This window comes from Corvus hawaiiensis, chromosome 7 (assembly GCF_020740725.1).
Source record: "Corvus hawaiiensis isolate bCorHaw1 chromosome 7, bCorHaw1.pri.cur, whole genome shotgun sequence".
In the NCBI taxonomy this organism is placed as follows: Eukaryota; Metazoa; Chordata; class Aves; order Passeriformes; family Corvidae; genus Corvus; species Corvus hawaiiensis.
This window is the reverse complement of record NC_063219.1, coordinates 24,799,842-24,824,667: the sequence shown is the minus strand read 5'-3', so window position 1 is coordinate 24,824,667 and position 24,826 is coordinate 24,799,842. Positions and strand designations below refer to the sequence as shown.

At 60.2% G+C, this 24,826-nt stretch overlaps 2 protein-coding genes across 3 annotated transcripts in view; both read right to left on the bottom strand.

The window, feature by feature from the left end:
• Positions 1-2,409: 2,409 nt before the first annotated feature.
• Positions 2,410-13,780, bottom strand: IHH (Indian hedgehog signaling molecule). The gene is made up of 3 exons (XM_048310243.1): positions 13,481-13,780; positions 7,537-7,798; positions 2,410-4,465 (listed from the first exon to the last, which is right to left on the bottom strand). Exons 1-3 carry the CDS (start codon positions 13,778-13,780, stop codon positions 3,804-3,806), a joined length of 1,224 nt encoding a protein of 407 aa, XP_048166200.1. The 3' UTR covers positions 2,410-3,803.
• Positions 13,781-18,778: 4,998 nt separating this feature from the next.
• The window catches only part of NHEJ1 (non-homologous end joining factor 1), a 43,237-nt gene continuing 37,189 nt past the window's right edge, over positions 18,779-24,826 (bottom strand). The window contains exons 6-8 of one of the 2 annotated variants that reach the window (XM_048309984.1): positions 19,863-19,980; positions 19,522-19,622; positions 18,779-19,230 (exon numbers count right to left, since the gene is read on the bottom strand). In XM_048309984.1, the coding sequence (XP_048165941.1) occupies positions 18,814-19,230; positions 19,522-19,622; positions 19,863-19,980 (636 nt within the window). In that variant the 3' untranslated portion in view covers positions 18,779-18,813. Of the gene's footprint in view, positions 19,235-19,521; positions 19,623-19,862; positions 19,981-24,826 lie in introns of both variants that reach the window. The other variant, XM_048309985.1, reaches the window with a different exon arrangement.

The following is a 24,826-nucleotide window of genomic DNA, read 5'->3' as shown; positions in this document are numbered from 1 at the left end:
TCGGTCAGCCCTCGCTGGGAGGAGGGTTCCTGCAACCTGCTGTACCGATGTCCTCAGGCACAGATATTTTGGGGTGACCCCCCCCCACCACTCCCCAGTCACGTCACAGCCCGGGCCATGGGGACCTCATTGGACCCGGAGCTCAGGGACGATGGGGACACACCACGGCCGTGCCCAGAGACACTGCCGCTCCGCAGGGCAGGTTTGGCCTTGGACACTGGTTGGATCCCACCCTGCTGTCGTCCTCGTGCCACTCAAAACTGCCACAAACGGGATTCTTCCAAGAGGCTCCGCTCCCACTGCCTAAGCCCCAGTGCTCCCCTGGCGCTCCGTTGCTGGGACCCCAGCACCCAGCGGGCCAGCCGGGAGCGAGCTTGGCTGGCGCTGCCACGGCAGAAGGCCGTGGGGCGAGGGGACAGACGGGAGAGGCGGGGACGGGGACCATGTCCCCCGTTGTTAACAGCGCCGGACCCTGTAGCCTTTTCAAGGCTCTGAATAGGGGGTGGCACCTCTCTTCTGCTGAATTAGAGGCCGGGGGTTGTTGGAGCTGGTTTAATACGCTCAGACATGGTTGGAGGGATGGGGAGGGGACGTGCTACCCCAGATGGGAACATGTGGGGGTGTCTCCTGTCGCCACATGCCCTTCCTCTCCCTCCCACCCACCATTCATATGGTAACGAGGACAAATTGATGGAGAAACATCCATTGTGGGACCCTCCAGCCCGGCCCTTCTGCCGGCCACCCACCAGCATCCCCATCCATCACCGCCCATCTGGGACCCTGCTGGGACCACCCCTCGCCTGGGACTGGCATGCTGGGAGATGGGACTGCTTCAGGTGCCCACGGGCAGTGGGGCAGCTCCCAGGCTGTCCTGGTTCTCCTGGGGCTGAGTGACAAGATAGGGGATGACATCCAGGCAAGGAAGAGACCCCGGTTAAGTCCTGTCTGTCAGCTGGACATCATTTCGTCCTCAAGATTCTTTACATGAGGGGTTATAGAGCTATGGGGGAGTTAACAGAGCTTCAGAAAGACCCCAGCATCTTACTCACGGGTGTTTCCCCTTCCTCTCACTGCCCTGAAGCCAGCTCAGAGCCAGGCCCTCCCTGCTTTCCCTGCCTCCACCCCAAAGCAGCCGCCACATACCCTGCAGCATCCCCCGAATGGGGCAAAGAATTCTTCCCCCACACTCACTGATTCCCTAAAAACCTGGACCTGGAGATGGTCTCCCCCAGCGGTCACCCCAAAGAGCGTATCCTCTCCTCATGCATCCCCTGCCTCTGGCTCCCCCTGCCTGCGACAACAGCCTGATTGAAATTTCACTCCATAAAGCACCTCTCGAAAGCCTGACCCCGCGGCCCCCCCGGGGACCAATTTGTCCTTCTCTGTAATAAGAACCTAATTAAATTAGCTCTGCCGCCTTGCAGAGCCCTTAAATTAGCCCGGTGATGAGGGCCCTCGCTGACAGCCTGCTGCCGAATTGCTTCACACTTGCCATGCTGTGGGGCCCAGGGAAAGCCCTAGGAAGATCCTGATCCCAGCACGGCCCAGGAGACCACGGCGGGGCAGCTTGGAGATGGGGCAGGGTGTGTACAGAGAGGTGTGTGGGTGGGACAGGTATGGGGAGGCTGTGTGGGGTGCTGGCTGGTGGACTCTCCTTCTGCTGCCATGGGGATGGAGTAGAGGGGGGAGAGGGCTGACAAAGGGTGAGGGACAGCACTGACTGGCACTAGTGACATTGGAAACCTGTCTACAGGATACAGGGTCCATCCTCTGGGTCAGTGGGTGTTGTGGTGATTGGGGGTGGTACAGAAGGATGGACAGGCACTGAGGTGGTGAGTCCAGACTGGGACATAGAGATATCCCTGGCAGCCCCACACTGGCTGTCCCTACTATATCCTGCCCCACTTGCCCTAGTTTCCAGGTAGCCCTAATGACAGTTTGGTCCCGTGTAGACTGGGTCAATCCCACAGCCTCCAGCTGCCCACTTCCCCTGGGTATGGATGAAGTAGTGAGGAGAGAGATGTCATCCTTCCGGGTAGAGGGCACCGGGGTTACCAAATCTTGTTCCTAGAGAAGCACAAGACGCCCTCTAGCCCTGCCTGCCCCTTAACAATGGGCACAGTAAGCATCCCCGATCCCTGCCTGCCCTCCCTGCACCAGAGTTCAGAGCTCCCTCCAGGGAGACGATGGATTTATTGGGCTGCATCCCCAACCTGAAAAGGTACATCCAGTGAAGAGACAAAAATACACCTGCCATTGGCCATGCTTGCGCTCTCTCACTTCATCCTGGACAACAATCACCATAAAAGCTGTGCTTTAAAATAATCTTTAAATAATTTCTGCTTTTTGTTTAAAAAAAAAAAAAAATCACCCCCCCCACCCAAACAATTTCCCACCCCTGCCCCGCACTTCCGTCTCACCCTGCACGCGCCCACACTGCCTCCCATCTATGGTACATACAAAGAGCAGATAAATAAATAAAGATGCGCAATGCTACGGGGGGGACACGGGTCACAGCCTCCCTCAGCCCCCTCCCCTCCACTTACGTGGAGCTAGGGAAGGCTGAGGCCCTAGCTAGGATTTGGAGTGGGGAAACTGTGGCTGCAGCTCTGATGGGACTCTCCCCATATCCCAGGAGTGGGTGAGCAGCAAAGAACTGGGGGTTTGGGGAGGGGCCCAGATATTAAAAAAAAAAAAAAAAAGGAAAATAGACCAAATTTGGTCTTTTATGTATGAGTCTCAGTAGAGAAAATACAGAAATTGTGCTGGAAGCAAGTACCAAACCTGAGGGTTTGGGGTACTGAGGGCTTGGGGAGGTCAGGCCAGCCAGGGTCTGAAGCTTGAGGAGTTTTTTTAGCTTTGGGGTGGGGAAAGGCTTTTGGGCTGAGCCAGTTCAAGGCTGGATTCAAGGTTTTCTCCTCTGCCTCTTTCTTCAGACTCCAGCAGGCTGGGGTTGCAGCCCTGACTGTCCCCACGCTTGCTCCTACCAGTGCGTGGCTATGCCTGGCTGGCATTTGCACCCTTCTGCCCATGTGCCTGCCTCTGCAGCCCGCTCTTGCCAGTCAGAGCACCCCATGCTGTCACAGCGGCCCCATGGGATGCCCAGCTGGGTGGCTCTGGTTGCTGGCTTGGGGCATCTCACTCCCCAGTCTATCACTCCAGTGGCACTTGTGTCACCAAGCCAGAGGTCTCATGCCAGAGCAGTGCCAGACCCCCACCCCTGCTTGTTTTGGGCGCGCCTGCACATGGGCTAAGGACAAGGCACAGTCCCAGTACTTGGGTCACTCTCCTCCCAGCTGCCATGTCCCAGGGGTGGAAACAGCACTGCCTGCATTCCCACGCAGGCTGCCCAGCAAAGGGCCCTGGGCCCCTCTCCCAGAACTTCCCCACTGGGTGCAGGCAGGCTGGGAGCCACAGCGGAGCAGCCAGGGCTCTCTCCTCTTCCCCCTCCCACTCGTCTATCAGACCTCCATCATTAGCTAATTTGGCACACGCACACACACATCGCACACACACACACACATAGCAGCATGTGGATCCAGCCGGGGGCACCTCCTGTCCTGGGGAAAACCCTTCATGCCTCTCTCCTGTCCCCAGGAGCAGAGGGTGAGGTGGTGAACAGGGAGGAGGCACACCATGGAGCTTCGGTGCTCCCCAACCAGGAGGTGGCTGTACCCCAAGCAGGCAGGGCTGGAGGCAGCTCCCCATGGGCACCCAGCTTTGGGAGGGGGTGCTGGCCCCCAGTGAGTCACCCTGCAGCCACCACCTCCACCAGCTGTGCTGGCTGGGGCTGTGGTGCACCCTCAGCTCTCTGCCTGGGATATCCCCAGTGGGTGGAAGCTGTCAGGGGGCAGGAGCAGCCTGCCCAGGCGGTAGAGCAGCCCTGAGTACCAGTGCACACCATCCCCCTGCACCCCTGGCCACCCCACCAGGCTGTGGTAGAGCCGGAGTGGCCAGAAGGCCAGCTGTGCCAGCTGTTGCTCCTGCACCAGAGCAAAGCAGGAGGCCACCACGCCGTCCACCACCAGTGTCCCATGGCGTGTCAGCGGGGCATAGGCTCCCACGTCTCTCCGGTCCCACACCCGCACCACTTCAGCAGGCTGCAAGCTGCCCCCCGCAGCCACCACCAGCACGAAGTGTCCTGGGTGCACAAGGCTGGCAAAGATGGGGCGGAAGTGGGCGGTGGGCGCCGAAGCGTTCTCTGCCACAAAGAGCAGGTGGGTGGGCGTCAGGACCAGGCGCCGGGGCGGCTCCTGTGTCTCGATGACGTGGAAGGTGGTGAGGGCACGGGGCTCCTTGTCCAGGAAAGCCAAGAAGTCACTGTAGGTGGGCCTGCCCGCCCCGTCCATTGCCAGCACTCGCTGGCCCGGGCGCAGTGCCCACAGTGGCGTCTGGGCACCGTCCTCCAGCGTTGCCAGTGCCCGCCCGGGAAAGCAGCCCCCCGTCTTCGCAGCGGCCGAGTGCTCTGCGCAGGGAGAGAGAGGACAGGAGGGTTACCCATCAGCCACACCCTCAGCACCACCTTTCCACTGTGCATAGACACCTTCCCAGTCTGTCTGGCTTTGCCCACCCAGGGATAACCCCGCCCTGGCATCAGCAATGTGAGCTTGTTTCCTACACACCCCCAGCCACAAATTTCCCCTAGGCGCCTCATCCCCCAGCCACCATGTCACTTGAGGGGGCACCTGGGGACTCCAGCACAGTCCCATGGCATTGAGCCTGCTGTACAGAGCCAGGTCCCAAAGCCCAAAACAGGCAGGCAGAGTGGGACACAACCACAGCCTGAAACGTGCAGAACACTACCAGAGGGCACCTGAAGTTTGAAAAAGCAGAGGCAGAGCACTGAGACGGTGGCAGGCTGAGGAGCAGAGTGCTTGGTCTCACTTTGCATATGCCCACAGCATCTCCGTTCCCTGCAGTGCTGGTCCTCGGTACTGCTTGGGAGGATGCTGCAAGGAACAGCGCAGGATGCAGCGCCCTTTCCCAGCACTGCAGCACCCCTTCGCCCCATGCGGCAGTCCTGCTTCCTTCTCCCACCTGCTCACCCCTGCACCACTGATGTCAGCCAGCTCCTGCTTCTCTGGGTTGTCGGGAGTTGGCCACAACCTGTGGCCATCATTGTGCAAAAGCCATCAGCATCCTGGGCAGAGCTTCCCTAATGATTGTCACAGGGTAAAAAACCCCAAATTCTCTGTGGCTTGTCTCCTGGGATGGTGGCACAAGGGTCCTACCCGTTCCCAGATGAAAAAATGCAGCAAGTCACCAAGTGTCACCAGGGGCCCATTCTGGCACTCAGCAGGGGAACCCTGGCTTCCCAAGGAATGGTGGTTAGCTACCTCAGCAGCAGTGTTCTCCCGAGTCCCAGCAACTCCCATCTCAGTGTCTATATGATGCCCTCCCACCATCTGCCAGTGGCATCTCATCTTAGGGTCCTGCTCCTAGCCCTGCACAGTTACATCCTTGAGCTCTTAGCCCCTTCTCAGGGCTCTCTCCCAGCTCCCTCATCTAATCCCTGAGTGTCCCCACCCAGATGGCACTGCCCCCATCACTCCCCAGGTTTGGGCAGAGCCAAATCCCAGCCCCCAGGCCCATGAAGAGAGGCATCCATCTCTGGGACAGAATCCTTTTATTGCTCAGATGAGGTGCAGTGTCCACCCTGTCCTTGCCCCAGAGGCCAGGTCCCAAATCCTGCACCCTGCATCCCCTGGCTGGCAGCAGAGCCATGGGGAGGGGTTGCAGGAGGGTGAGAGGGGTGCCTGGCAGAAGTGGAGGGCACAGGTGTTGGGCATGGAGGGGTAGGTGGTTGCAGGGAAGGACCCAAGGAGACACAATACATACAACAGGCCATGTGGCCATTCATACAAAAATAAAAGCCATTTACTAAGAGGCAGGGGCAGCCCGGCTGCCCTCTGTACACAGTTCTGAGGGGATCAGGATGTGTACCCCACGGCTTCCACCACGCACTCTTGGGTTCCCCATGGCCTTGGGGATAAATATGGGGGACTCAGAGCCCTGAGGAGCTGCTGCAGAGTGAGGGGAATATGACTAGCCTCTAGAAGCCCTTCAAGGCCTCAGGGCCCCAGTCTGCTGCTTGCATTATGGCATCCCTCTTCGGCTGGTCCAAGGGGAACATCCCAGGATTCAAGAGCCTGTGTCTTTCTCCAGGGGCACAGCCCCACTCCTCTGGCCAGCCTCATGGCTGTGGGGTCATGGTCCTTGCTTCAGAGCCTGGCCCCACTCCTCCTGCCAGCCCCACAGGGTGCCCCGGGGCACGGGAGCCCTGGTCCTCCGGCCACGTTTTGTCCCTCTTCTTCGGGGGTGCATCGCTCCCTCTCTGCGGCGTGGTCGCCCCACTTCCGTCGCCGGCCGGCGTTGTGCCCGTCCTGGCATCAGCACGGGGAGCGGGTCAGTGCGGGGGGCCAGGCTGGCGTCTGGGGGTGTCGAGCCGCTGGCTGCGGGCTAGGGCAGTAGGACAGGCACAGTGCGGTGGGAAGTGAGCCCGGGGCCGAGAGACGCAGGGCAGCACAGACACACCGGCCCCGGCACCGCGCGTGGCGTGCGGCCCTCGGGTGTGCGGGCACGGGTGTGGGCGTGTGTGCGAGGGCTCCGTGGGCGGGCACGGCCCTGCCGCGCGGGCTGCGAGTGCCAGCAGCCGCCGAGGCCGCCCCCGTGCCCAGGCCAGCCCAGGAGCAGCAGAGCCCTCCCCGGCCTGTCGCGACACGGGCACAGCACGGCCCCTCCCGGCGCGGGCCGGCGCCGTGCGCGGGGCGCTGCTGCCCTCTGCAGCCCGCAGCCAGCGCGGCCGCTCCTGGGGGAGCCGCATCCCGGGCAGCGCCGCTTCTCCCGGGCTGCGGGGGGCTCGCACCCCACGCGATCCCCTCCCGGCCACGGGCAGGGCCTGAGAGCGGCTCCCCCTGCCTCCACCCCGCCGCCCCCACTGCACCGCACAGGAGGAAGCAAACACCAGCAGCGATGACAGCACCCCTCAAAGCACCACCCAGCTCTGCTCCCTCTCTGCACATGGTGCTGCACAGCCAAGAGCTGATCCCAGGGTGCCCTGGCCTGTCCCTGCCTGGTGTCCCTGACCCCAAGCCTGGCTAGGCAGGGATGGGCAGATGCTGCTGCCGCAGCATAAGCTCAAAAGCAGCCAGCAGCGGAGCAGAGCAGGGCTGGATGAGGGTGAGCATGGGCACTAAGGGACTGCAAGGGCAGAGGCAGGGCAGACAGGTGCGATGGGAAAACTGGGGGGTCAGGCTGGGAGAGAAAGGGATGTGGGCTGAGAAAAGGAGGAGGATAGAGTGGGTGGGTCAAGATGTAGGTCTATGGGAGCCAGATAGGGAATTTGCCCCATCGCAATGGCTGGCCACAGGTGTGTGACTCACTCCTCACCTGACTGTCGGCCCAGATACGGAAATCAGGATGCAAGAGCCGGCACCCCCTGCAGGAGCACCCCACCCAGCCAGCCAGGCTCCCTGGGTACACTGCAAGAGGGGGTCTGGCTCCTAGCTCCGCTCACTGCCCCCCAGCCAGTCTTACCTGACTTGACGGAGCAGTGGATGTGTGCCTTGGACTCGTAGTAGACCCAGTCGAAGCCAGCCTCCACGGCCAGGCGAGCCAGCATGCCGTACTTGTTGCGGTCCCTGTCCGAGGTTGTGATGTCCACAGCTCGGCCCTCGTAATGCAGTGACTCTTCCGAGTGGTGCCCATCCTCATCCCAGCCCTCTGTCACTCTCAGCTTCACCCCTGGCCACTGATTCATGACAGAGATGGCCAGGGAGTTCAAGCGGTCCTTGCAGCGCTGTAGAGCAGAGGAACAGAGTCAGTAAAAGCTTTTTGGAAGGAGGAATTAGCTGCCTGGTTGGCAGGCTGCATCCCACCATGCTTCCATTAAGCCTTCCTGGGCCCTCAGGCCCTTGGGGGCTGGTCCAGCAGAGGAAGATCTGAGAATATGAGGTGCCTTGTCTATCCCATGGTCTCCAAACTCCCTGCAGAGCCTGATACCCCACTGTTGGGCAGAGGAGTGTGCATCCAACAGGGTACCCTTCTCCTCCTCCCTCTCTCCCCCAATTCCAGGCTCATTTGAGAGCCTGTTGGGCAATGCAGCCTGCGCTGGGCTGAAACACCCTCTCTGCTCACTGGACACCTGCCCTGTGCTAACTGTACCCCTGCGGTTCCCATCTGACAGGAGGAGGATACAGGAGCTTCAGTCCTGCTGCTTCCTGGCTGGGAGGAGCTCCCAGGGTCTCTAGGGCTGCCTCCAGGCACAAATGAAACATCCTGCCCGGTCCTCAGCACAGCTCTGCTTGGTCTGGCTCCTCAGCTCCTGAGTAGCCAGGACACAGCACTGAGCAGCCTCATAGCTTCATCCAGCCTCTGCTCCTGTGGGAAGTGCCAAACCTGCCCAAGAACTCTGTTGTGCTGGAACAGAAAGGATGTGGCAAGAAGCCCCCTTCACCTCTCTGCACCACAAGGGCTGAAAATCCTGGGCTGAGGAACAGCAGTGGATCTTAAAAGCCTCAGATGTGGTGGCCACAGAGGTCACGCATGCAAGTACGGTGCCCATGGCAGTCCTCCCAGCAAGCAGAGGGATGCCAGTCCCAACTGCCTGTTTCACAGTCCTCCCAGCCCTGTCCTCCCCTGCCCCACACTCCCCAGCCACAGATGAAAGTCAGGGAAAGACCAAAACTCTGCAGGCTTGACTTGCAAAAGCACAGCCCCAGCTTTTTGTCCCTTGCCCTGATGCTAAAGGGATAGAGAAGAGATAGAAAAGGTGTAGGAAAAGCAACATGGGAGCTTCTACAGAAAACCAGGTGAATGGACTAGGACTGTGCAGCCCAAAAAGGAAATTCTGTGAGGTCCTGAAGAATCACAGAACAGAGTGAGCTGGAAGTGACCCATAGGATCAAACTCCTGGCCCTGCACAGCACACCCTAAGAATCACACCAACTGAAACTGTGTATAAAAAAAAAAAAATGACAATTTAAAAGAGACAAGCTGGGACTGGGGTGTTTTTATGCCATCTCCAGGGGCTGAGGGTCACAGCCACAGGTACAGCTGGTTCTGAGGCCTCCAGCTGGATCAGGAGTCCCACTGTCACTGGCCAGTGCTCGCTGGGTGGGAGAGCTCTGCCTCCACAGAGGTAAAAGACTCCGATGCTCCTCTCACTGCCATTCCCCAGGAAACAATGAGTCCCATAAAATCAAGGCAAAGGACAGAGCATTCATAGTCATGCACAAAACCAGTCCTGGGAAGCATTAAATGAAATTAATGGACAGCAGCTTAAAAAAGAGCCACTGCTGGGGATGTTTTTGCCTGATGCCAGCTCAGTACTGGAACTCCCCACCACCATGTTGTGGGTCTTGAGACAGTTACAGCAAGCATGAGCCAGGGCTCTAAAACCTGATGCTGGCTACATCCCTGGGCTCAGAAACGCCCCAGCACTGCTTCCGCAGGGACCAAAATGTAGGTCATCACCCTATCCCCAAGCACCTGCTCCCATCCTAGGAAGGTGGGCGCTGCTACTCTTGGGGAAACCTGCTTGCACTTGGCAGGGTCCAGGCCCTGGGAAGGGCAGTGCCAGGCAGGCCTTTGCCCCACATGAGGTCTGCCGTCATCCCACAGCTCCCTGGGCGTGGGGAGATAAGCTAGGAAGGTGCTGGACAAACAGTTTGCTAGGTGAGGGGAGGAGGAATAGGGAGGAGAGTGACTTTTGTCCCCGTCCAGCACCACCATGGTGCCACTTGGCACATGGGACAAGCTGTTCCCAAGGTCCCCAGCCCCAGCGGGACCCCGCAGTAAGGCAGTTCAGCACTGGAAGCAAGGAGGGAATCCCTGAAGCTCCCCTGCATCCCCCGGGCAACACTCCAGGCACTCTCTTGCCACTACCATGCCAGCACCCCGCTCTGGGCACCCCTCCGGCCCTCACTGCCCCAGCCCTTCTGTCCTCCAGGGGCACTCTGCCCGCACAAAAAAACAACGAGACTGTGCAAGCCTTTTCCCCCAGGCAGGGACAGAGTCAGGCAGAGCCCTGGAGCACCCCGTCCCCGGCTCTGTCGGTGCCATCGGTGGCCAGCAGGTGTCAGAGCGCGGGAGGGGACCAGCAGGGACGGGCTAGGAGCAGGTACTGATGGACAAGGACCAGGCAGGCTCAGGAAGGTCGGGGAGGAAGCACGTACTAACGGGTTGGGGAACTGGTGGGCAGGGCAGCAGCGGACAAGGAACAGTCATGGATGGGCAGGGAAGAAGCAACTATGAAGGAGAAACAGGCAGGGATGAGCAAAAGTAAGTAGGGAGCAAGCAGTGATAGGCAAGGCTGAGCAGTGATGTGCAGGGTGGGGACGAGCAGGGAGCAGGCACAGGAGGCACAAAGAAGACAACACACGACAGGGATGGACAGAGATGGACAGGGATGGACAGGGATGGACAGGGATGGGTAAAGAGCCAGCAGCAATAGTCAGGGAGCGGGCATGAGCTGCACGAAGTAGGTAGGGATGGGCATTGCCTGCCCAGGGACTCTGCTGCCTGCACAATCAGGTAGGCAGAGAGCAGAAAACTCATCAGCATGGGCTGACCACAGGGTGTGTGTTTGATGGTGATTGCAGCGAGGGCACAGCTTGTCCCTGTAGTGGTGCAGATGACCAGCACCCCCAGCTGACATGCAGGATGGGGTCTCATATGACCACACTAAACTGGTGCCTCTGCTGTCCCATGTACCTCATGGCGAAGACCCTGGGGATGTTGGGCTGGGCTGAGCAAAGGAGCTCTACCCACCTTCTGCCCAATCCTTGCATCTCTCTTTTTGTGTCCATAATGGGGACAGAACCATGTCCTGTGGGGCAAGCCAAACCACTTTAGGGAAGGCAGCAGGGCAGAGCTCCAAGATGGGGTGCAGTCAGCAGGGACTCCAGGGTCATCTCAGGGAAAGTATGAAGGACATTCAGGTGTGACCACAGTCTCAGAAGAGGTGTTGTGAATGGAGCTTGGCCACAGCTACTCCCATGTCCAGAGTCTGGCCAGGAGAAGAGGGGTCTTACTAGCATCTCCTCCTGAAGTGAGGCTTCCCCCAAAGGAAGCCAAAAGTCCTACGCCAAGGTCTGCATGAGAGATTCCTCACCACTGCAAGGATGGTCTCTGTGTCAGCTGGGCAAAGAGTGGCTGCAAGTGATGATGGCTGGGGTAGGGAGAGGCTGAGTTGGGGACTCCATGGGGGCAGGGGACCCATGGCATTCCTGGGCCAGGCTCCTGGGGAGAGGTGAGGCAGGTTCTGCCTCCAGCCTTATCTCAGCACCTCCGAGTGGGACCAGTGAGAGCAAACACACTGGAATTCTTGAGGAAGATGAAACGATAAAGGAAAGGCGGGCAGAGAGCAGCACTACCCACTCCTCTAAGCAGGCGACATCTTCCGGCTGCCTGGGACACCCAGACCCTTGGACTTGGGGAAAGAAAACAGGTTTGAAGTGAGTCAACAGCAGTAAAAGCCAGTGCTCTGGGGGAAGGGACAAGGAGTTGGGTCAATGGCCTTTCCCAACCCATACCAACACAGGACATGGTGTCAAAGCCAGAATTCCCATATCTGAGGGCATCTCCTCCAGTCAGGAGCCACAGAAATATTCCAGAGGGCTGTGGGATGGCAGAAATCATGCTACCTCCATATCAAGAGGAACAACTGCTTGCAGAGCTGCCCAAGGCATGGTGGTACCCATCTGTGCATGGACGTGTGGTGGCCAGGGACCCTGCTGGAGTAAACCCTCGTTTGTGCAGCCCAAGAAGACCAGGATGCTTCTAGGTACTCTGCCAACAAGGCAGTGGTACAGCATGATACGTTAGGCTGGCAGGTGGGACACAGAGCCCTCCCTCTCCCAGGTGTGCTGAGGGGCACTGCCTGGATTAGAGAAGGTGGTGGGAGCGCTCTCAGGAGAAAACACGGCGAGAAGCACTCTCCTGCCTCCAATGATGTCCACCACTTCCCCGATGCATGGACCAGTGGAGCTCACTGCTTCCTCAAATATCCCTGAAGCTGTTCCCCAGGGGAGGCAGGTTACAGCCCAGCCCCAGGGCTCCAGTCACCAGCAACCACAACTTGTGCAACTCCCTAAGCTTGCTGCCTTGCAGGGGGATCCCAGTCCCTCTGCTAGAGTCCCCAGCCTGAAAACCAAGCTGGACCATGGTCCCTGCCCTAAGGGACCTGCTCTCAGGGCACACGGGGTTGAAGAGCTGTCAAGCCAGCACCCAAGCAGCCTTACCTCCTAATGTTATCAACACCTTGGTCAGAAACTATGGCCAGGGCTTTGTTCAGTGCCGACCATGACAGTCACCCATGTTCACCCATCCGCCAGCCCCCTGACCGGGGGATGCAGTGGTCAGAAGGACAGCCCCAGCTGCCCTCTGCTTCCCCCAGGATCTTGTTAAGGCTGTAACCCTGCTGAGGCTGGTGGCCAGGTTTCTTAGCAAGGCCGTGCGGCTCCTTATCTGCATTCCTGAAACCCTCAGGCATTCTCCTGGCAATATTAAAACACAGAGTAACCTTCGTCCAGCATCACCCCCCCTCCTCTGCTGTCGTCTGTGTCGTCCACCCCCCCGTCCCTCCTGCCGGCCCAGGGCACTTGTAAGCTGACAGCAACAGGGCATTTGCAGTAACAGGTTGTCCCCAGCCCTGAGCACAGCAAGCAGTTCCCACTGAGCACCCTTCACCATCCCACACGAGATATGCAACAAGAGGGAGGCACTGAGGGTTTCAGTGTCAGAATGGGGACGAGGTCAGCAAGAGCACTCCTGGAACCTACTCTGCTCCCTGCCAGCACACCAGGCTCCGGTCTGTCCCTCGGATCCAACAGGCAGGCTGCCTGTTCTGCCACTGGGCAGGCAGAGTAGAGGGGCAAGGGCGACATGGCTGCATGGGGCAGGGTGCTGCCTGACCAGGGAACAGCGCGGCACAGCCCTGCCGGATCGAGGGGATGTGGAAGGATGCTGTCGGATCGGGGGCATAGCTCCGGGGCACCAGGGACGGCTGCTGCCAGCTTGGAGTGCAGGGTTATACCAGCCTGGGGGCCAGTGGGACGAGAGTTGAGGGGCAGCAACGCAAAGCGTTGCCAGCTCGGGAGTCACAAGGGCGTACCTCAGGGTGCAGCCAGACACGGCTGCCACAGGCTCCGAAGAGCAGTGGGGCAAGGTGCTGCCATCTCGGGGGACAAGGTGCTGCCGGTTCCGGGAGCAGAGTGCTGCCGTCCCAAGGCGCAGCGTGCTGTCCGACGCGCACAGCGCAGCCGAAGGGACAGAGCTTTGCAGAGCCCGACGAAGGGAGATGCACTCGCTGCACGCCGGCAGCCCGGACCCGGCACCGGGATGCCCGGGGCAGGACGGGGAAGCCGCAGCGCCGGGCCCGCACGGTTCCCGGAGAGTGGGTAGCAAGGCGCTCTGGGGCAGTCCCGGTGCCCGCAGATGCCCGGCGCGGGGGTAGAACCGGGCGGCAGCGGGGCCGTACCTGGGTCATGAGCCGGTCGGCGCCAGTGTTCTCCTCGTCCTTGAAGATGATGTCGGGGTTGTAGTTGGGCGTCAGCTCCTTGAAGCGCTCCGAGTTACGCGCGATCTTGCCCTCGTAGCGGCCGCTAGCCCCCAGCGTCTTCTCGGGGACGTTGGGGCTGAACTGCTTGTAGGCGAGCGGGATGAGCTTGCGGGGCGGGCGGCGGCGGCTGCCTACCACCCTGCCCGGCCCGCAGCAGAGCACGGCCGGCGCCAGCAGCAGCGCGCACCCGCTCAGCAGCAGCAGCCGCGCCGGCTTCATGGCGCGCCCGGCGGCCCCGGGCGGCCCGGGGCACCGGCGGCTCCGGGGTCCCCGCTAGGCTCGGCCGCCGCTCCCGCCGCCCGGCCCGGGGCTCCCCATGCGGCGCGCAGCCGGCGGGCAGGTGCCGGTGCCGGTGGCGGCGGCGGGGCGCGGCGGCTGCCCGGCGCGGGTGCGCTCTGGCTGCCCGGTGCGGCGGGCTGGCGTCGGCCCGCTCTGAGCTGCTGTGGCCCGCCGGCGGCAATAAATAGCGAAGGGCCGTTTGTTTTGGCAGGCGAGCGGCCGCTTGCGGGGCGCGGGGCGCGGGGCTCGGCGCTGCCGGAGCCCTCCGCGGTTTGCGCCTCAGCGGTCAGCGCGGCGGGGCTGGAGCCGGAGCCGGAGCCGCTGCTGCCTCCGCTCCCCGGGCAGGAGTGAGAGGGGAAATTGAAGAGATCCGGGACCGGGAACCGCCAGGACCGCACCCTGCCCGTGTCCCAGCCTCCCAGCGCCCTCCCTCTCTCGCCTCCTCCCCGTGGAACCTGCCCCGGGCCGCCCGCAGCCTCCTCCCCCCTGCCGAGCCCTGCAGCCCACCCCGCTGGGGGTGCCCGCCGCCACCTGCCCCCCGGGGCAGCCCCGCCGCCGCCCCAAGGCGCTCCCGGCCCGCCGCACACCCTTCGCCCCCCTTCGCGGGGCGTCCTGCGGGGGCTCCCTCGCGGCGGAGTGGGCGCGGGGTGGCACCCCCGGGGCTCCGGCCCCCGCCGCGCCGCCTGCTCGCCAGGGGCCCGGGCCTGCGGGCGGGGATCAAACAGAGCAGGGAGGCAGCTGGTTGAAATTTAACCACAATATTCTCGCTCCCCATTGTTTCCAGGGAGGCCCGATATTTCCACAACAGGATTATGGCATCTGATTAACTCGCTGAGACAACAATGAGGGGCTGGGATGGGCTTCCCCTTCTAGCTGCCAAAAGGGGAAAGTAAATATAACACCCTGATTTCAGGAGCGAGGGTTTGCAGGCCCCCCCCCCCCCCCGGTTCTCCCCCAGCTGTGTGCCGGGGAGGGGTCCGGCACAGGTCCACTTGCACACCCTCTGGTTCCCTAGGATCTTCCCAGGTGAGGCAGTGCCTTGGGATGCCCACACACACACAACTCTCTCAGGGATGTTCCCTTGTCAGCTCTTCAGTGGGCACAGGGCACAGGTCACTCATAGGGATACACAGTGCCCAGGTTGGAATAGCCAGCCAGACATCCAGCTCTGGCTGCAGGGCTTTGCTGGTCTCAGCAGCACCGAGCAACCTGGGCAAGAGGGATGCAGGTGGGGGAGCCAGCATCACCCACAGACTTGGGATGCTGCTATCCACTGCCCCCAGGAGACCATTTCCTTTGCAGGAGCTGCGAGCAAAGTGCAGCTGGCCAGAGGTGTCTCCGTCAGGTTTTCATACTCAGTAGCCATGGTCCATCAGGTATTTGTACTGGTTTTCATACTGCTTACCCAAAACCAGCTCCCAGAGCCTCTATGACGTCCTGCCACTGAGCAGGATGGTGAGAGGCAGATATCCCACTGCTCCTGCACATGATGAAGCTAGGGTGTTTGGCCAGCAGCCCCAGGCCACCCCACTTCTACACCTCTTCAGCTGATCCTTCCAGTGGAGCATTATAAGGGCATCAGCAGAGAGAGCAGAGGGGATGTACCACAGCACCATTCGCCAACCTTGCCCTTGGCTTCTCAGGGATGCAGAAGGGACACAAGTCTCTGTGCATCACTAGCACAGGAAAATTAGACTCTATGGACCCCTGGACTAGATTCACAGAATCTTCTAGGGTGTTTTGTACTCCCAACAAAAGGAACGAACCTAGCTTCCCACTTTGCACATCACAAGAGACTGTGAAGCAGGATCATCTGGGATAACACTGCATCTGGAGGCTGCAGCACTTCCCCAGGGAGAAGTTCCCTATGAATGCCAGTGTCACAAACCCAGACCTCCAAATAACCTCTGCAGCCTGCCAGCATGCAGTGTGCATGTCACAAGCCTCTGTCCCCCTCCCAGCAGCTCCAGGCTCACAGTAAGCAGCCTAGCCCTGCCCTTGCTGGTAACAGTATTCCTGTCCCATGGAGGCCTAGGGTGGAAGGCAGGGAGTTGGGTTTGCTGGTGACAGCAATTCCTGCCCAGGCAGGGGCCGTGGCACTGTGCATCGGCTCTGGCCACAGCGAGCAGTGACAGTGCCCTGTTGCTGTGTGCAGAGTCCATCACCTGTCCATGCAGCATTCCCAATGTCAGCCAGTGCTCCTGCCAGGCAAAGCCCACGGGCACATGGGGCTGAGTGGGACAGGGACATCAGGCACAATAGGGTAGCCAGGCTGGGTGTATGAGGAGGCAGCTGGAGGCTGAGACAGGGTGGGCATAACCAGTGTTTGAGAGAGAAAATTTGCTTGGGGAGGGGCACTCCTGCTTGGGCAACTGATGGGAAGGGACCCTTGCTGCTACAGTGGAGGTGGGAGAGATGCAGCGTCTGTCCCTTATCACATGGCATTTCCCTCCACACTCGGCCACTCTCAGGCACCGCCGGGACTCCTGGCCTGGACGGCACGACGCACTGCTCCTGCCTGCATTCCGACAGTGCACCAGTGCCTCTTTCCTCTGTCCTTCGGCTCTCCCCACCACCGCATCCCACTGTCCCTGCGCGAGCGGCAGTGCAGCATCCTGCGCACCCCTTGCTGGGCTCCCAGGGCTGCCCGGAGCTGGGCTCTGCGCAGGGCGAGCGGGCGGCGGAGCCGAGCCAGGCAGTCTAGGTGGTGCTATTTCTCTATTTTTGCACTGGACGGGTTTGGGATTTTCCTCTCCCTATTCGCTGCCTTGGTCGTCTTCTTCCCTCTCTCTCTCTCTCTCCCCCTCTCTCTTTTTTTTTCTTTTCCTTTTCTAAAAATACTTGACAGCGATTGAAAGGTCCCTTTAATCGAGGCCACAGAGCCCTTATTAAGGGCATGGGTCGGGGTGCTGGGCCGTGCCCAGCATAACGGCTTCATTAAACCCTGAGAAAACTAATATTTATGGAATCAAATTTATGGAGGCCAAGGCCGAACTTGTGGCCTTTAATGTGTGTCGGGAGCTCAAATCCAGCTGGCTCCAGGGAGGAGGGAGTGGGGACAGGGAAGGAGACCCCAGCGGGACAGGATGGGACAATGTGTAGTGACATTCCCCGGAGCTGGCGACAACCTGGGCCAGGGAGGAACCAGTGGCCCCATGCTGGAGTCTTGAGGGCCAGGGTCCCTGCGGTTCCCTGGGGGACATTGGCAAAGCTCTTTTTCCTACTGTCTTCACTCTCCTGCTTTTATTTACCCCCCATCCATGCTCCTGCATCCACACCTTCCCTTGCCTTGGGAGAGGGGTGAACGGAACAGGATCTATCCCTGCAGCAGGTCTTTAGGGCTGCTGGACACTCCACAGAGACTTTGCAGCAGGACAGGGCTCATGAGCAACACCTCTGCAGCATTCCTGGGACTGGCTCCCCCCAGGGTTGAGTACCCCAGGGAGAAGCAGAGACACAGTAACTCACCAGAAAGACCCAGGGGTGCAGGTGCTGGTTTGCACCACCCGCTCCTCCCCCACAGAGTCCACCAGCCACTGGCACAGCCAGGTTGGGATTGTTTCAGCCCTGCCTCTCCCTGTGATGTCTCCTCACACCCGAAGGGGATAGACAAGCCAGATGCCCTCACAGGGGCCATAAGCATTCCTGAATGTGCTGGCATGCACGGGGGAACAGCACAAACCCCAGAGCCAGAAGGGAGCTGAGGGACCAGGCTTGCAACAGAACAGCTCCTGCGCCAGGAGATGGACTCCATATGGACGGAGTAGGGGTTGCACCAGGGACAGCCTGGCGACAGAAGATACAGGAAACTCTTGAACTGCCAAACTCCTGCTGCCCCAGTCCTACCCCTCAGCCAGTAGCAGGACCCTCCCTGGGGGCAAGTGCCTAGCAGGCAGACTCAAAGCTGCCAAGATAAGATGCTTGCAGATGGGAAAATGCAGGATGCATAAGCTACGGCAGTCGGCACAAGCTCTGCATCCCATGGCTTTCCCTTCTCACCACCCACCCTGCCCTGCATGCTGCTCCCTAAGAAAGGAAATATAAAAAGCAACCAGTTGCACTCGCCCTGGGACTGGTCGGCTGTGGCCCGGCAAAGGCCCTTTCATTCCCCTTCTACAGACACAGGGACTGCTCTGGATGTTTTTATTTCCCCCTTTCTGCCCAAGAGAACAGGCAGCATGGCTGCAGCTGGCCCAGCCCCAGGGAGCAGGACAGCTGGGGGCATGGGTCCCTGTCCCAGGAGAGCAGCACCATTGCTGCCTGCTGCCTGGCTCTCTGCATGCTGTTGTAGGACCTGGCTTGGACACAGGAATAGGGTTCCAGTCCTGAAGGAAGCATGATGACCCAGGGGCTGGAAGAGGAGAACAGGAGTGGATGGATGGATGGATGGGGTGGGAAGGGATGGAAGTGGTGTTTTGTGTCCAGGGAGCATCTGTAAGCTGCTCCAGGGCTGCTCCCAGGCCTGGGAGCATTCAGTGTGTTAGTGTTTTGGTTGTCTCCTGCTCCTTGGAGGCCAAAGCATGAATCAACCCTGTATCACCTGCCCAGTAACTATGGTGGAGGTGCCTGCAAATGTAGGGTGCCCCACAGCCCATCCAGGGCCTTTGCCAGCCTGCTGCTGCAGGCACCAGCACACAGTGTGTATCCTGGTGTGGGACAGGAACAGGGGCTCCAGCCCCCTCAGCATGCTGTGCCCCCATGATCTGGGCATCCTCTTGTGCACACCCCAAAACACATACTGCTGCTCAGGGTGAGGCTCAGCATGGCTGGGAGCGGCTGTGCTGTGCCACAGCAATGAGCTGCTGTCACCTGCTCACTGTCCAGAGTCACTGCAAGCCCCTGGGACATCAGGACTGGCCTGAGGGGGACCCAGCAGCACTGGTGATTACATCCCTTCCTAGACACTACAGCCCTGGTGGGACAGAGAAGGAGAAGGAATCCCACCCAGACACAGCCTTTTATTGAAAACCCACTCAAGAGCAGCCAAACCCCACAGCTCTGCCAGAGCCCCAGCTGTCCCACATCCACTGGCAGCATCCCTCCCACTTCTCCCAGGTCCAGCACTGGCTCTGCCATGAGAGGAAGCCTGGGCAAACTCTGCACCAGGGAAGAGTTAGAGAAGCTGTTTCCTGAAACACTGTTGAAGAAAGGAGCTCCATCTCCCCAAATGGAGACATCTTGGGAGGGGACCATGACCTGGGCAGGGTCCACCAGGAGATGCAGAGAAGAGGTAGATGATGCATGGGTGCTCTGCACTTCCTCTCTTGGATGCTGGGGGAAGCAGAGACCCTTGGCAGGGTTGGCAGCAATCTTTCAGCTGAAGAGCCCTTTTGCCTTCTTTGGCTTGGCCTTGGCTGCAGGCAGCCGGGGCTTCTGAGCTGGGGAGGAGGCTGGCTGGAAACAAAGAGGAGGCAGTGTCAGTTCCACCTTGGGGGGTCATGCAGCGTGTGTGCAAGTGTGCAAGCAGTGATATTCCTGTCATCTCTGTTGTGGGAGTGCAAAATACATACACATCTGCAATCACACACTCCCCAGTCAGGATGCATGGGGTAGAATGGGCTAGGAACCAAGCTGAGACTCCGAGCCCATCCTGGATGGGCACAGTGCTTGGATGAGAGGACAGGAAGGAGATGTGGTCCCCATCCTGCCATTGGTACAGACTGTTCTAGAGCAGCACTCACCGAGGTTCTGTTGCTGGAAGATGTTTCATCCTCCTGGGATGGAGGAGGTGGATGGGGGTGCTCTGTGGTTTCTGCAGTGGGTGCTGTGTCCACGTCATCCTCTGGTACCAGAAAAAGACGCAATTTGGGATTGAGATAAGGGAGCATGAGGCATTGCCCAAAGCCACTCCAGGAATTGTGCTTGGATGGGGAGCCCAGCCCATGGGGGGAAAGCAAAGGGGGACACTGTTGCATGGGGTGAGCTGCACCCGGGGCCACACTTCCCCCAGGATATGGGGCTCAGCAGTCGAAGGGATGGCTGCATCACATGCTCCCCATGCCACAGCCAAGGAGCTCCTCACCAGAGCAACGCCGTTTCCGAGCCTGCTTGGCCTCCTGCTGTGTCACTGCAGTGTAGAGCTGCTGCAGAGCAGAGGCAAACTCCCGCCCTTCATCCGCAGCGCAGATCCGGGGCAGGGTCTGTGGAAGAGAGTAGAGGCACCATCGCCCTGCCAGGACATCATCTGCCAGGTCACCCTGCCACGGTGCCGCTGTGGGGCAGAGAAGGGGCTGTGTATCTGTTTCACCCCAGGACTGCAGCACAGTTTGTGGGAACAGGCAGCTCAGGCACTGGGTGGGATGTGGCTGCTCCCAGCTGTGCACACACCCACACACCTGCTCTGGACACTGCGTTGCCTTCCCATTGAGAGGCAGACTGCAGAGGCTTTTGGGTCATTCATGAAATGCTGGAGATAAGATCGCTCTGGAAGGGCTCTGGCTTCCCTGCCTGGAGCAGCATGGGCTGCAGCTTGCAGATCTGGACAGCGAGCCTTGAGCAGGGACATGACCTCATTAAGAGGTGGGAACAGGCAGCCCCTGCCTGCCACCACAGCCTCCAGCACAAGGCATCTCTGGCGGCCCCACGGAAACTGAAAATGAGGTGACAGTGAACTGAGGGATGCCTAGGTTTGCTCCCTGTCTGCCCGAACAGCTCCTGCCTCCCTGCACACATTTTTATTCCCTCCAGACTTGACATGGGAAGCCGCCTTCCTCCTGCCTGCACCTCTTGCCAGTGGCATGCCACCTTTCCTGCTGGGCCATGCTGATGCACATGAGAGATCTTGGCGGGCTGGGGAAGCGCCACACTCCACTGGGACCATAACACAGCTCACAGTGAGCAAACAAACGTGCAGGGATGGGGAAACGCGTGTGTGCCCTGGAGGGGTTGCTGTGGGGCGTGTGTGGGGCACAGTGTGGGCCTACAAGTGCAGGTGAGTGTGAGCATGATGACGTACATAGGGACTGTGTGTGCAGCAGTGTGCAGATGAGCATGGCTGCGGGTGCACGCATGGCTGATTGTGTGGCTCTCTGTGTGTTTGTGTGTGTGTGTGTCAAAGGTCTGCACACACTAATCTCTGCCCTGCTCCACACCCAGACAGCAGGAGAACAAAGTGTAACAGATAAGGTAGGATCCTCTCCGGGCCAGGAAAGTGGGGAGGGGATGGGGACACTCAGACCCACTCAAGGCCAGAGTCCAAAGCCTGACCCCAGCTTCCCAGGGGCAGAATGGGTAGGCTGAGCCCTCTTCAACTGCCCCCTGCCAGACAGGGTGGGAGGATAGGGCTGATGCCAGGATGGGTTGGCTGGTGCCCAGAGAGACACTTTCCATGCAGGTCTCATCTCTTCTGCTGGAGTCACAGGCATGAAAGGCCCCTTGGCTGTAGGAAATGCATGGCACTGGCATCTGCTTTTTGACCAACTGCTATACAGGTCACCTCCTCTGTCCTTGCCCACTGCCACTGGAGGGAGCGATGCTCTGCTCCCAGCATCCTGCCAGCATCCCACCAGCATCCCACCAGCATCCCTGGGATTGTTTGGTACTGGGCAAGCACACCTCTCAATGCCTCATCACCCAGCCGCCAAGCTGTTAGCTGCACTGGCTCATGACAGGGTCCCAGAGAGGAGGAGGAGGGATGCTGAGCACCTCAGGCACCCCAAAGATGCTCTTGCCCTGCTGTCTCACCCCACAGAGCCAGAGTTGCACCCAAGGTTTCAAAAGCAGCATCCAAGGCTGGGAAGGTGACTGCACTTCAAAGGCAGAAGAGGGCCTGGTCACGGGTGGCTGACACAGCCCAGATCAAAGGCACAAGCTGGAGTCATAATTCAGAGAAAAGCAAACAGCAGCTCCCAGGAAAGTCAGGAATGGCAGTGAAGTGAGCAAAGTGTACTAGATAGCGCTGCGTGGGTCAGTGCCCCAGGAGGGCAGGAGAGTCCCCTGCAGAGCCAGGTGCCAGCTCTGGGTGCCACTACTATGGTGCCCATCCCCTCTCCCTGCCACCAACCAGTCTCTGGGGAATGCCAGGGCAATGGGGCAGGCTATGCATCCAGGTGTAGGGTGCTGCCCAATCTCCTCTGCTCCAACCCATCAGGATGGCACCTGGGATGTGCCCCGAGGCCCAGGGCTGCTCACGCTGCTCCACTTCACAGCATTCAAGCAAGGATCTGGGCAGGGCAGCTGCTCACTCAGTGCTCAGCCCCAGCTGCCCAGAGCCAGCAGTGTCCCCATGGTGTCCCTGGGGATGGGGCAAACCATCTTTGCAGCCGCACAGTGTCCCCAAGAGCAGCACACACACCCACTGAGGTGGCACCCTGGAGAGGCACTGGGAGGAGTGCCCAGCACTCCTCGGGGGATTGGGCATCCGGGGTGGCACAGGGGTCTGCAGGTGCAGGGCACCTGCTGCCCACGCCTGCGGGAAGGGCTTAGCTCCAGAAAGCCCAGGGTGGAATTTGGGAGTCAGCGGCCACTTCCTGCCGCTGCCCTTCCCGGCGGCTGGAGCCTGCGGGCTCGGGGCCATGGGGTGGCCGGAGCTGGCCCGCGGCGGGACTGGGAGGCTGCGCTTCACAGCCCCGGAGGGAAATGGGTTCTAACCAGAGCTGGAAGCGTTTCCCTGCAGAGCTATGACTCAGCAGGGAGCAGAGCGTGCTGTGCCAGCCACCGGCCACCTGATGGCCCCGAAGGCTGAGAGGGACAACGAAGTGTCCCCAAAAGGGCTGGATGGGGGACAAGCCCTGGCTACAGGTGATTTTCCCCTTCGTCCTTGCCCCACTGCTCCGTTCCGAAGCTGAACCCTGCTGCAGACAAGTTGTCCCCACTGCGACATCAGCCCTCATCTCTGGTGACTTGTTTTTCCCTGATTACCCATCTCCAGGATAAACATGATGTCTGAGGTCCGGGGAGCCGCACAAGCAGAGGGCTGGCCGCTGGGGCAGTGCTGGCCGAGTTGCTCCACACGACTCACCAGGCACCAGAGAGTGATGCCTGGGGAGCTGGCATGGCTTGTCTGGCCTGTTATGACTACCTGGCCACAAGGCCAAGTGGGATGCCCCCGTATCAGGAGGGACTCAAGGCTGTGGAGGCGGCACGGGAGGCTCCGCAGCACACCCTGAACTGCAACTGGGGGGGTGCCCAGCAAAGGGGGGCAGGTGCCTGACCTCGTGCTGAGAGCAAGCCATGCTCACCAACAGCTCCACGGTGTGGAGGAGCAGCTCAGGGGGAGCTGGGCTGCAGCCTCGCTCAGTGACCCCAACCCAGAGGGCTGGGCTATGGGGCTGCACCCCAGCATGGAGATGTAGCAGGGTCAGTGGTGGGCAGGGTACAGAATCTATCTCCAAGGCATTCTGCCTTTACCCACCCCCTGCCCAGACTCCCTTCTCAAGGGGCCATAAGGGACAGCAATTTGCAGTATGAGCAGAAGGGGCACATCACCCACCCCGGCACCATGCCACCAGCACAAAACCATCACCTTTCCCTGGCCCAGGACGGGTTTGCAGGCAGGCTGGCTCGTGCTGGGCCCCCCTTCCAGTGCCAAGCACCAGAGTCTAAATCGGTCATGCTCAAAGCTGGGGACTGACCCTTTCATTATCACACCAGACGTTCAAAGCGGTTACCAACATTCTTCACTACAAATCCCACATTCCTATTTTTTAATATATTTTTAACTGGAAAACAGAGCGAATGGGGCCTGTTTGGAAATTACAGCCTGGCTGCTGTGGCTTGTATGTCAGATCTGCCCACATTCCCGTGGCCAGCCTCAGCACATGCTCCACAGGGGCACACTTAATAATTCCTGCAGGGGCGGGAGCCAAGGGGTGTGGGCCAAGGGGGAGGATGGCTTCCCCAGGCTGTCCCCACCAGCGGGCTCCGCGGAAGCGGCGTGGTGGAGTGGCAGACCAGGAATGGCAGACTGGCTCTCTGGCACTGGGCACGGCCACTGCCACACTGGTGTGGATGAAGTCTGGCGATGCTGTGACAGTCCACAGCGGACAAGGGAAGGGCTCCATGGCTGGTGCATTCCTGTGCCTCAGGGCCAGGCTGCCCTTGGCACTCTACCCTGCCACAAGCTTTGTGCATGCTCCTGGGAATGGGGCTGGCATGGCTTGCTGGATCTATGCTGGGCATCTCTGCCCATGGTTATGCCAATGTCAGGCTAGGGAGAGACCCACCCTGGGATCCAGGTAGATGCTCACCCACCCTCTTCCAGCAGCAGAGGATCTGTCTGCAAGAGAATAGATGGAGAGAGTTGAACTTCCCCCCTCCAGCCGGTATCAAGGGCAGGAAAGGGGGTGCTTATTCCCTGGGATGAAGCAGGGTACATCGGCCGGATCTCCTGCCCCAGCTCCCTTGTGGGGAAATAGCCCTCTCCCTGGGGGCAGAGCTGCCTCCAGGCACTCCGAGGTGCCCCACACTTACCACTGATGCCCTTTCCCAGCTCCTCCAGCCCTTAGATCTACTTGCACCCACCCCAGCCTGCATTACTCCGTAGGGCACTGCATACTCCAGAAGCAGGTGGCTAAAGGACCAGCCCTGAGCTCGAACTGTCACTGTCCCCATCTGCCCTACCATGCAGTCCCAGGGGACACGCGGCAGCAGCGGCAGCAGCAGCGGTAGCTAGGAGAGCTGGCGGTGCTGCCAGCCCGCCCTTGGAGCAGGCACGGGCAGGATGGCCAGGGCTTCACAGGCAGGCAGCCAGGCTGAGCACACCTGGCAGGAAGTGGCGGTGCCGGCAGGGGAAGGCAGCCGGAGAGCTGCTGAGAGGTGAAGGGGTCACCCCGGGGAAGAGCGAGTGGTGAGGCCGGGACAGAGGAGCATCGGAGCCCGGCCCAGCCCAGCCCAGCCCGGCATGGCACAGCACTCCTCCCAGCACCGCTCTGGCCCTGCTGCCGGCAATGTTTTCCTTTCCCCCTGACTTCAGGGGCCTTTCCAGCGAGCAAATGTCAGGCACATAAAGAGCGGCACTGTGAGCGGAAGATGGAGCGAGAATGCCTG

Coding starts and splice junctions, on each gene's coding strand:
- IHH (XM_048310243.1), bottom strand. CDS start 13,780: ATGAAGCCGGCGCGGCTGCTGCTGCTGAGCGGGTGCGCGCTGCTGCTG. Junction 7,799..13,480: donor CCGACCGGCTCATGACCCAG/GTACGGCCCCGC, acceptor TCTGCTCTACAG/CGCTGCAAGGACCGCTTGAA. Junction 4,466..7,536: donor CCACTGCTCCGTCAAGTCAG/GTAAGACTGGCT, acceptor CTCCCTGCGCAG/AGCACTCGGCCGCTGCGAAG.